This window comes from Chrysochloris asiatica, unplaced genomic scaffold, assembly GCF_000296735.1.
Source record: "Chrysochloris asiatica unplaced genomic scaffold, ChrAsi1.0 scaffold00011, whole genome shotgun sequence".
In the NCBI taxonomy this organism is placed as follows: Eukaryota; Metazoa; Chordata; class Mammalia; order Afrosoricida; family Chrysochloridae; genus Chrysochloris; species Chrysochloris asiatica.
In genome coordinates this window covers 25,553,489-25,566,443 of record NW_006408529.1, presented here as the reverse complement: position 1 = coordinate 25,566,443, position 12,955 = coordinate 25,553,489, and the positions used below count along the sequence as shown (strand labels likewise).

At 36.0% G+C, this 12,955-nt stretch overlaps 1 protein-coding gene across 1 annotated transcript in view; it reads left to right on the top strand.

Annotated features, from left to right (window-relative positions):
- MICU3 (mitochondrial calcium uptake family, member 3) overlaps positions 1–11,730 on the top strand; it is a 162,101-nt gene extending 150,371 nt beyond the window's left edge. The window contains exons 12-14 of the mRNA XM_006834471.1: positions 8,249–8,357; positions 10,518–10,675; positions 11,662–11,730. Of these exons, the coding sequence (XP_006834534.1) occupies positions 8,249–8,357; positions 10,518–10,675; positions 11,662–11,730 (336 nt within the window). The remainder of the gene's footprint in view (positions 1–8,248; positions 8,358–10,517; positions 10,676–11,661) is intronic.
- Positions 11,731–12,955: the final 1,225 nt, after the last annotated feature.

Sequence of the window (12,955 nt, the reverse complement as noted above, 5' to 3'; positions counted from 1 at the left end):
AGGTAAACATCTTTCTGATATTCTCTGCTTTCAGCCAAGATCCATTGGATCATCAGCAATGATATCCCTCATTCCACGGCCTCTTCTTATATATGCTTATATATAGCATATATAAATTGTAGCCTATTAAGTAAATTATAATCCTTCCCCCCCAGTATGCTTACTTTAATCGTTGTTTTGTTTCCCACATAGCATTATCACCTGCTAACATAGTATATAATTTTGTTTATATATAATTTTCTTTTTTTATTGTTTACTATTAGGTTGGCTGATATTTTGTCTTTTTTGTTCACTCACATATACATTGCATGTAGAACATCTGTTGAATGAATGGATAGCATTTAAAGTTGGTGGTGGTTATGTGCCATAGAGTTGGTTCTAACTTATAGTGACCCCTGTACAGGGTTTCTGAGGCTGTAAATCTTTACAGGAGCAGAAAGCCTCCTCTTTCTCCTGTGAAACAGCTGGTAGTTTCGAACTGCTGACTTTGAGGTTAGAAGCCAAATTTGTAACCACTGTGCTACCAGAGCTCCTTATTTAAAGATGAGGGACTTAAAATATTTTCTTTCATTAATTTTATGAGTGTTACTTAAAATCACTTATGTGAAATGACAGGTGTACATGATTATTCATTACAGTGTTGTTTGTAATTACCAAAGACTGGAAACTACTTAAATGTCTTTCAGTAAGCCACTGGTTAAGTAAATTGATATCTTTATAAAATGGAATGCCATACAGTGAGAAAAAAGACCAAGAAAGTTCTTTATATTATAATATAGAACAATCTTCCAGACATATTAAGTGAAAAGAACAAAGCCAAGGACAATGTATCGAGTATAATAGCATTTATGTGTGAAGATAGCCTATGTTAACTCTAGAAGGATCCACCGTGGTTTGCCAAAGAGAGAAGAATCATGTGGCTAAGGCATAAGAGTTGGAGGAGGTGGGGATGTTTTGTGCTGCACAGTCTATTTGCCTTTTGAATTTTGAACATGTAAGAATATTTCCTTATCAAATAGTTACACAATTTTTTAAAATGCCAGATTAGGTGAATTTATCCAGGAGAGAATATAGATAGATAAGAAGGAAAGGGATGATGACTTTTTGTAATAACTGCATGATATCAATACTAAGAAGAAACAAGTATCATTATTCGCATTAAGCTTTGAAGAAACCAATATTCATTTCTAACCTTTTAGCAGTTATTTCAGGCTTATGTTCTTTACTCATGCCAGAGATAGCAGGTCACACACTGGACAGTCATATCCTTTTATTTGGCAGCTACAAGCATGGCTACTGACCAAGTACATTATTGGCCAGTACCACCGTGTCATGAGATTAGCAGCTTCATAGCCATGGTATTTTCTGGTTTGTCTTTTTATTGAATTATTCCTTATAAACTATCTCAGTATTGTTCACTAATGACTTGCCACAACTCAAACCAAAACCAACTATGTTTTCATGTTCACCTATTTCAAAAAGCATATATTTTTTTTATTATGGTAAAATACACAGAATGTAAATTTTACCATTTTTAACCTTTAGATCAACAGCATTTAGTACATTGACAGTATTATGTAAACCATTACCACTATCTAGTTCCAGAACTTCTTCATTACTAATTTCTTAGAGCTGCAGTAACAGAATACCACAAAATGTGAGTGGTTTATAGAAACACAAATTGCCTAAATGTGTGTCCAAATCAGAGTATTGGCCCTGTTGATGATTTCTAAGGCCTCTGAATGAGAAACTGGACCATATCATCTTTCCTAGATTCATGTGGTTCTTGGCTATCCTCAGCATTTCTTTGGTTTCCATCTGCATCCATTATCCTATAGCCATCTGTCATGGATTGAATTGTGTCCCCCCAAAATAATGTGTTAGCTTGTCTGGACCATGATTCTCAGTGGTTTAGCAGCTATGTGATAGCTCCCCCACCAAGATATGATCTGATGTAATAAACCAGTAAGAGGATTCAAGATGGGATTTTCTTGTTGTTGTTAGTGTCAATGATTCAGTTCTGACTCATAGCAGTCCTATAGAAGGTTTCCCAGAAGCAGCTGGTGGGTTTGAACTGCCAACCCTGTGGTTAGCAGTCCAGTGTTTATCCTTCAGCACCACTCCAGGACTCTAGAACACAGAATGTTGTTGTTAAGTGTCATCAAGTCATTTTCAACTCATAGCAACCCTGTATAGGGTTTCCAAGGACCAGCTGGTGGGTTTGAACCACTGACTTTGTGGTAGAATTCCAGTGCTTATCCTATATCGCCACACTAGGAGGAGGTAAGATATACCACTGTTAATCCTACCAGGATCCTGATCAGATGTACAATTCCCAAGGATGTGGCATGCAGCACCTATTATTTTACAGGAGATAAAAGGAGAGAGACGTAAGCAGAGAGAGAGGCACCCACTACCACCAAGAAAACAGATCCAGGAATAGAGTGAGTACTTTGGAATGGGGATCTATATACTGTGAAGCTCCTAGGTCCAGGGAAAAATTGCTGACAAGACATGGGGAGATCTCCAAGGAATGCGGGCCTTACAGAAGCTTAAAGGAGACATGGGCCTTCCTCCAGAGCCAGCACTTAAAATTCAGATTTCTAGGCGCTCTGGTAGCGTAGTGGTTACGAATCGGTCTGCAAACCGCAAGGTTAGCAGTTCGAAACTATCAACTGTTCCGTAGGAGAAAGATGAGGTTTTCTGCTCCCGTAAAGATTTACAGCCTCAGAAACCCTGTACAGGGTCGCTATGAGTCAGAACCGACTCCACGGCACACAGCCACCAAATTGTGAGTGAGAGGAGTCCTGGTGTGGCGCAGTGGGTTAATGCGCCAGACTGCAAAGCCATTTGAATGCAAGGTCGGCGGTTCAAGCTCTCCAGTCACTCCTCAGAAACCCTAAACAGGGTCGCTATGGGTCAGAACCGACTCGACAGCAAATAATAACAACAACAAACTGTAAGCAAATAAATTTCTCTTTGTTAAAGCCATCCACTGTGGTATTTCTGTTGTAGTAGCCCTACATAACTAAGACAGCATCCTTCCTTTGCTCCCTGTGTTTGTAAGAATATCATGCATACAGAATTGGGACCCACTTTATTGTTGTTATTGGTAAGTGCCATCAAGACAGTGCCAACTCATAAAGACCCTATATAGGGTTTCCGAGGAGCAGATGGTGAGTTTGAACTGCCAACCTTGTTGTTGAAACCGACCTTGCAGTCCAGTGCATTAACCCATAGTGCCACACCAGGGACCCACCTTCCTCCAGTATAATCTCAGGTTATCTACTGATAACATCATCAAAGACCCTATTTCTAAACAGTCACATTTACAGGATACAAGGGCTAAGACTTTAACTTATCTTTTAGGGGGACACAATTGAATCTATAACAGTCACCCTAAATGAAAACTAATTAAGCAGTCATTCCCTGTTCCTTCCTCTCCCCCAAATCCTTAATAACCCCTCATGCATTTTTCTGCCTTTGTGGATTGCCTTTTCTAGATATTTTATGTAAATGAAATTATACACTATGTGGCCGCTAGTGTCTGACTTCTTTCACTTTGCATAATGTTTTCAAGGCTCCTTTATATTGTATCATGTGTCAGTACTTTATTCCTTTTTTTGACTGAGTAATATTCCATTGAGTGACTATACAAAATTTTGTTTATTAATCTGTATGTGTGTTTTGTGTTGTTTCTACCTTTTGGAATAGAGTTGCTATATTTGTGTAAAAGTTTGGTTTCTTTTTGACACAGGTTTTTTAGGGGCTTGGGGGGACATTTGCAAAATTTTAATGTGTTTAAAAATAAAAGCTATATACTATTTTTTTTTAACACTGGTTTTTAATTATTTGGGGTATATACTTAAGACTCCTGGTGTGGCACTGGGAGGATAAGCACTGGACCTCAAGGTCAGTTTGAACTGCAAGATTACCAGTTTAAACTCACCAACCACTCTTTGGATCGCTATGAGTCAGAATTGACATGACAGCACTTACCAACAATAACGTAGAAGTAGAATTGCTGATAACTTTGTATTTAACATTTTGAATAATCTCCAAACTATTTTCTCCAGTGTCTATACCATTTTACATTTCTACCAGCAATGTTTGAGGTATCTCCTCAAACAGTTTCTCCATCTCCTCATCAGCACTAATTATTGTCCTTTTTTTAAACCATCCTAGTGGATGTGAATGGAGTCCTGGTGTGGCGCTGTGGGTTAATGCGCTGGATTGAAAAGTCGACTTGAACCACAAGGTCGGCAGTTCAAGTTCACCAGCCGCTCCTAGGAAACCCTATAGAGGGTCGCTATGGGTCAGAACCGACTCGAAGACACTTAACAGCAACAATGGAGATGAATGGTATTTCCATGTGGTTTTGATTTTCATTTCCCTAATGACTAATGAGCCCTGGTGTCACAGTGAACTAAGCATCAGACTGCTAACTGTAAAGTTTTTGGTTCAAAGTCATCAGCTATTCAACAGGAGAAAGGTGAGGTTGCTCCCTTAAAGATTTATAGTCTCTGAAATCTTATGGAGTAATTCTACTCTGTCCTTTCTATAGGATTGCTGTGAGGCAGAATTGACTTGACAGCAATGAATGGGTTAATCACTAATGATGTTGAGCATCTTTTCATATACTTATTGGTAATTTGTCTTTGGAGAGGTGTCTATTAAAGTCCTTTGCCCTTTTTTTCCTTTGGCTGTTTGTCCTTTTGTGGTTTAATAATGCGAGTTCTTTATATATGAGGGAGCTTCATAAAGTTCGTGGGGAAATTCCATTATCTCTTAATTCCTTTTTTCCATGAACATTTCAAAGTTTGAAATGTTTTCTCCTATTGTTGTCTTTTATGCTCTTGATAGTGCCGTTTATACACAACATTTTACATTTTTTATGAAATTCTGTTTTTCTATTTTTTTTTCTCTTTTCTTACTTGTTCTTTTCATGTCATACTTAAGATTGCCAATTTCAAAGTCATGAAGATTTGTCTCTTTGTTTTCTCCTAAGAATTTTACAGTTCTAGCTCTTCATTTTTGTTTTTTGATGATCCACTTTGAGTTAATTTTGTTTTTAACTTACTATTTTGATTTGAGTGAAGGTTTACAGACAGATCATCAGCGTTACATTCAACAAATCATATACTTTGTTTAAGCTCAATGATTACAATCCCATCCACTAAACAACAGTTATCCTGCTTCCTCCATGTGATTCCTGTTTGCATTCCACTCACCTTCCCATCCCTTCTCAACTTTGTCCTTAGGAAAATATTGCCCTTTTGATTTTGAGTGATTGACCAATTCCATGGAGAGCATAACTTACTAGTGTTGTTCCTGCCTATAAACCTATCTACTGCTTGGTTGACAGTTGGGCCACAAGAGTGAATTCCTCTCCAGACCTGAAGGGTGGTTGAGGGCCATAGTCTTAGGTTCCTCCAGTTTCTTTTGTGTGTGTGGTGTGAAGTAATTCACTCATTCTTTTGCTTGTGAATATCCAGTTGTACCCAGACTATTTCTTGAGACTGTTCTTTCCCCAATGAATGCCCCTGGCACCCTCATGAATAATCAGTTGACCATACATGTATGGGTTTATTTCTAAACTCTCAGTACACATTTTTGATGCTTTAATTTTTCATTTATTATCATCATATATACTATTGTTAGCATGTAAACAACTAAGCAACTTCTTTCACCCTACTCCTGACAGTAAAGACATAGTCCATTCTTATACCAGTGGTTCATTATAGTAGTGATTTTCGGGATGATGGTGGGAGGGAGAAGAAACAGCCATGTCTCCACCTCTACTTCTTCCTCCTGCAAACTGTCCATCCCTTGCTGCTGTTGAGAAGTTTTGTAAATCAAAATTAATGACTTCTTATTTTGTATTTCCAAAAACAGTTTAATCTACACAAAAGAATAATTATATAGTTTTGAGGGACCTGCCTTTCATGCGTGAGAATCCATTTGTAAAATAGTTAAAAGATCAGTTGTTGAATGTTGTATTCTGTCATTCTTTGATTTGCTTCTTAACATCATGTTCCATAAAAGTACTAACATTTACCGTTTGCTTAAAAACTCCCATCCCGAGCAGTGGTAGAACAGGTAAGAGTAAGAAGCAGAATCCATTGAAATCCTGCCTATGAGAGAACTGGGTCCAAAAGCTTTATCTCACAAAGCCTGTTTGTGTGACAATGATGAGGATGGTGATCATGAGCAGGATATGGGACAGGAGATATCAGGAGAAAGTGATCATGATTCATGCTATAAAGTGGACATACAAACTGAAACCCTGGCTGGATTGTTTAAGCAGAATCCTGATTCACATATCAATGGAGCAACTACCTATCATTAGTGGTTCATTTCATAGTGGAAAAAACCAACACGTATATTAAAAGAATGCATCAACCCTCAAAACTGTTGCCCTGAAATAGACTTTAAACCTTAAACCAAAAGTATCCCCTGATGTCTTCTTAAAACTTAATTATTTACCTTAACTAGCAAAGAAAAAAAGTCTGCCTTTAACATTATGTTCCTTTAAGAATTTTCTACATGGGATCAAATTAACAATAACAATTCAAAAGATTATATGGGAAGTTTTGGGGGGGGGGGGACAATGAGTTTATGTAAATGGAGTTAACGAAGGAGAAACAATTCAGAAAAGGAGGGTGAAAATGATTGCACAACTAGAAGCATTAATGTCACTGGATTGTATATGTAGAAACTGTTGACATATGGTTTTCTGTGTATATTCTCAATAACAACAACAAAAACAAAAATTGTTTTAAAAGCAAAACAATCTCCCATCCTCCTGTGGTTAATTTTTGCCAATACTAATCTATTAGCCTGAGACAGAAACACTGTGTGGCAGCTGGTCACAGTATAAACTGGTATAGATCCAGAACAGTGACCAATTTCCCTGGAAACAAACTCCACATTAAGACTCAAATACCTTTTGACTCAGTCCTGTTTCAAACATCCCTCTCTGAAAAACAGTACATTGGGGTTGAGCCATAAAGCAGGACCCAAGGTTGAAGTGACCATGAGTGAATATAAGAAAAAGAAAACAGAAAAAATATAAAAAGAAAGAATAGTGAAAAGTCTCTTACCAAATTAAAAAAAAAGGTTTGTAATTGATGTAGAAATAATTATAGCAGAAACTGGGTATTATAACAGAAGTTGTTTAATCAGTACTTAGTTTATAAAATGAAAAAGATTCCTCTGGTTCTTTGTGTAGCTTTCCAGCATTGTCTTGTTAGTTTCTCTTCCTCTTTTACCTGCATATGAAGATCTGAATCTCTTCTCCATGCACTTTCTCTCTCAATCATCTCAGTTTCACTGAGAAGAGCACAGTAATTAAATGTGACTCTCCATATCCAAATTTGTCCTCTCTGAGATACATTGTCCTTGTCTCAATCACTGCCTTGTTTATTAATTGAAGTAATTTGTTGTTGTTAAGTGCTATCAAGTTAGTTCCAATCCATCATAGCAAACCTGTATTGGGTTTCCAAGGAGCAGCTGGTGAGCTTGAACCACCAACCTTGTGATTCAACTGACTTTGTAATCTAGCACATTAACCCACAGTGCCACAGCAGGACTCCAATTGAAGTAACAGCCATATAATAATTGCCATTTATGTAAATGACATTCCAGAGGAGGCCACCCTGATCGCCAGGAGTGCACACCTAGCCTTGTGTTGAACCTCTCAGAGCTATAGACAGTCATTGTACCTCCTCCTGCTACCTTGGCTTCATTGTCCTGAATGAATAAGTAAAAATCTACTCCTGCTGAGGCTGTTTCAACATTTCCAGTTTGCATTGTCATTATTCATATTGCTGAAATGCTGAATCGTATTTAAAATGTACATGTGTAGGGGAAACTTTTTTTTTTTTAACTTATTTTCTCAGGATTTTTGCTTTCTTAACCATTCTATTTACTTTTAGGGTTAAAAAAATTCAGATCTGAAATACAGCATTTTCAAAAATTGAACATTTTTAATTCATTTTTATTGTAGCTTTCTTTTTTAACCTTTATGCTCATATGACAGTGTTTTAAAAGTATTTCCACCCAGTGGAGCAAATCTGATTAAATTTGACATTTCATTTGAAGAAATAAGGTTTTATATGCCCTAGAAATGTTTACTTTATGATCTGTTGCATGTTTAATCTGTGTACTTCTATTAATGTAAATAGTTATATTAATAAATTTGATAAGACTAAATATATATATATATGTACATGTTTCCTCAATATAGGGCATCACATTTGATGAATTCAGGTCATTTTTCCAGTTTTTGAACAACCTAGAAGATTTTGCAATAGCCTTGAATATGTATAATTTTGCAAGTCGTTCTATAGGGCAAGGTAAGTAATCATCTTTAAAATTAATAACAAAGAAAGACTACTCCATTGTTTTTAGGAATATTGGCAACAAATTCGTGATATCATATTAGTCATCAGCTTACCCAAAAGTATGATTTTTTTTCTCTAAGAAATTAGCACTCTAAAACGTGGTGGGGGGAGGAGGGCGGAAATAAGCAAAGTTTAGGAAGATATGCTAAATTTTTATATTGAATTTATTATTGCCCCTGGTTTCATATTATTGGCAAAAAGCTAATGATGTTTATAAAAGTTAAAGAAGAAGAAACCACATGGCTACTTGATAACACTGAAGGATGAACAATCTTCAGAGAGTTTGTGGGAAAATGAAATTCAGAGATAAAATAAATATAAACTTTATTTCTCAACATAAGCTCCATCACAGTCAAGATACTTTTGTAAGCAATAATAGCCTAAGGATCCGGGAACTTAACCATGCCAGTGAAGTCTTTTTAACATTATTAACTGAAGAAAAATGGGTGCCCTTTAAAAATGTTAACATTGTGAAACAAAAACAAGTCAGAAGGAGTCAAATCAGGACTGTAGAGTGGATGCCTAATGACTTCCTATCAAAACTCTCATAAAACTGCCCTTATTTTGATGAGAGGAATGAGCAGGAACATTGTTGTGGAGACGCTGGTGAAGCTTTCCTGGCATTTTTCTGCTAAAGCTTTGACTAACTTTCTCAAAACACTCTCATAGTAAGCAGATGTTATCATAATTTGACCCTCCATAAAGTCAACAAGCATTTTGCTTTGACCATCCCAAAAGACTATTGCCATCATGACCTATACTCTTGACCAGTCAGTCTCCTGCTGTTCTGACTGGACCACTTTCACCTCTTGCTAGCCATTGCTTTGACTGTGCTTTGTTTTCAGGACCATACTGGTAAAGTCATGTTTCAACTCCTGTTATAATTCTTCCTTCCAAGAAATGCTTTGGGATCCTGATCCCAGTTGTTGAAAATTTCCGTTGAAAGCTCTGTTTTTGTCTGCAGCTGCTTTGAGCACAACCATTTTGGCACCATTTGAGTCAATGAAAGTTTAATTTTTCAGTCAGAATGTAAGCTGAACTAGTTGAGATGTCTATGGTGTTGGCTGTTGTATTTGCTATAAATTGTCAGTCCTCTTCAGTTGGTTCATGAACAAGGTTGCTTCCTCACAAATTAATGTAGCTGGTGTGTCACTTCAGGCTTCATCTTCAATTTCATCTTGTCCCTTCTTGAAACGAGTTATCTATTTGTAAGCTGCTTATTTCTGTGGAGCATTGTTACCATAAACTTTTTATAAAGCATATAAATGATCTTACCATTCCTCCAGCCAAGCTTCACCATAAATTTGGGTTTGGAATAGCAGCTTTCTTTTCAGTTAGCAAATGCGCTTGTTTCCCAGACAACTCACAGAATCATCTTTCTAAAACACAATTAACCTTTCTATAACATGACTGCTATGAAAACCTTGTCAGCTTCCAAATTGCTTATTGAAAAAATGTACAGGTTCCTCACCTCAAGATCCCCTATGAAGACTTTTTCCAGCTCCCTGTGTTCTACCCAAATCACTTGCTCACTATTCTCTGAATGTGCCTTGTTCTCATGTCTCCCCAGATGTCTTTGTTCATTCATGCCATTTCATCTGCCGTTTCTCTCATCTCCACCAGCATAAATCCATCTTTCCTTTAGAGTTCAGCTTAAATACAAAGCCACAACCTTTCCTAATCACTACCCTTCTTGCCCTTCTCCCTGCTCCAGCCTGAGACAAAAATAATCACTCGTCTCCAAATTCTCATAGCACTTTGTTGGTGCCTTTTATGTTATGGTTTTTTGGGCAGGTGACTCACCTCCCATTTGATCTGTAAATTCTTTAAGAATGTTTTCATTTAAATGACCTCTAAAGCATCTGTTGATATAAGTGCTCATTAAAGAGTAAGTGAATAAGAATGTATATCACTTCTTGGCTCTTTTAATTAAAACCACAGAAATTTTTGTTCTCCAAAGGCAGAATAACTAATGAAACATCATATGGTTTTATAAGCTCATGACTCATGTTTAGAAACAAATTTCTTTTACAGCCTTTCTAGTAATTAACATATACTATTAAGATAAAGTTAATGGTCTACTCTTTTTCTTTTTATATGACATTTATCTAGATGAATTTAAGCGTGCCGTCTATGTAGCCACTGGCCTCAAACTTTCACCACATTTAGTGAACACTGTCTTCAAGATTTTTGATGTTGACAAAGATGATCAATTAAGTTATAAAGAATTTATTGGAATTATGAAAGACAGACTCCATAGAGGATTCCGGGTAAACTTATAAATATCAAGTCTATCAGTATCCTTTTTTAAATTTAAAAGAAAAGAAAAATACATCTAAGTTTCAGAGATAATTTTTATAAAATGTTAAGGTTATAAACCTGAAATATTTTATTTGAAAAGAAAAAACATACATCCCCTACATAATTTCAAACAGAACTTGAGGTAATAACATATAATGCTTTTTAAAAAAATTATTTTCATTTTCAATAATTTATTTTTATATGCAGTTAGTTTACTGTCTCTATCCCAGTTTGTAGGGGAGAAAATGTTGCCAGATATTTCTGAAATATTCATTCTTCACGTTGACTTTTCAGACTTGTGAATATACAAAGAAATATCACCTTCTAGTGTTATATAAACAGAAATTCTTGAGACAACACAAGACTCACATGCCACTGCACGTTCAGTACTTTTTATGTATCCTTTATTATTATAAATTCAATTTTTCCCCTAAGAAATGCGTTTTAAAGAATGAAATTACAGCATGAATCAGTGAATGTATACACATCTAACAATTGAGGATGTGCTACAAATGGAAAATATATACATATATTTTGTAATTAAGATTAAAAGCTAGAATATTCTATCTTCTCTCGTTGGCAAGAATAATCTAAGTCTTATAGATTTTAAAAAAGAAATAATGTATCTATTCAAGGAATTAAAATGCATCTTAGCCAATGTTTATAAAAACTTTTAGTGGCTTTTTAAATTCCAAGATGTTTTGATAAAGATGCTGTGTACTTAACTGCCACCTAGTGGTTACTTGTTAACATCTTAGATGACACATTACCAAACGGACACACTTTGAAAATCATGTTTTTCCTCACTTTAGAGTGGCAAGATCAAATTAAAATATAAACTATGTTGTCACTTGGTTGTTCTCTTAGGTATTATATATTTTTATTTATTCATTGCATACTTAAGACTAATAAAATTTTATTTGCATGTGTACATTTTTGATTCTCTGTTCCACAGGGTTATAAAGCAATTCAGAAGTATCCCACTTTCAAATCCTGTTTGAAGAAGGAACTTCATAGTAGATAAGTACGTTAGCTTCTCTTTTTTTTTAATATGATGACTCAGTAGTAATAAAGGAAGGGTCACTTTTTATTTGTTTATTATAGTATTCAGAAAAGAGCTGAAAGGAATAGAATGACTTATCATTTACTTTTAATTTTAAAGAAGATATAATTTCATCTTAATCTGTTCATTCAGTTTAAGGATCAGTCTTTATGACAAAATGTTGTTGTTAAGTGCCATGGAATCAGTCCCAACTCATAGCCACCATCTTGTCTAAAAAGCAAAACATACCAGAAAGATGTTTACCTGTGTTCTATTGACTACGCAGAGGCATTCAACTGTGTAAATCACACCAAATTATAGATAACAGTGCTTAGAGTGGAAATTCCAGAACACTTAATAATGCTCATGCAAAACCTATACGTAGAACAAGGGGCAGTACTTCAAACAGAATAAGGAAATACTGCGTGATTTTAAATCAGGAAAGGTATGCATCAAGATTATGTCTTTTTATCATATGTATTCAGTCTGTGTACTGAGCAGATAATATAAAAAGCTAGACTACATGAAGGAGTAAATGATCTCTGATAGTGTAGTGGTTACGAATTGGGCTGCTAATCTCAAGGTCAGCAGTTCGAAACTACCAGCTGTTCCACAGAAGAGAGATGAGGCTTTCGGCTCCTGTAAAGAATTACAGCCTCGGAAACCCTGTACAGGATCACTAGGAGTATGAACCGACTCCACGGCACATAACAATAACAACAACATATGGAGTGTGTGGCATTAGGATTAGAGGATGACACAATCTTGCTTGCTGAAAGCAAAGAGGACTTGAAGCATCTACTGGTGAAGATCAAAGACTACAGCTTCAGTATAAATAAAGCAAAACTCCTCACAAATGGAACAATATGCAACATCATGAAAAGCTGAGAAAAGATTGAAGTGGCCCAGGATTTCATTTTACTTGGATCCATAATCAATGCCCATGGAATCAGCAGTCAAGAAATTAAATGACATCTTGGGCAAATCTGTTGCCAAAGACCTCTTGAAAATGTTAAGAAGCAAAGATGTCACTGTGAGGACAGACATAAGCCATGATATTTTCAATTCCCTCATATGCATGTGAAAGCTAGACAATGAATAATGAAAACCAAAGAAAAATTGCCTTTGTATTATGGTGTTGGCCAAGAGTATTGACTATGCAGTTGACTCCCAGAAGAACAAACAAATCTATCTTGGAAGAAGTACA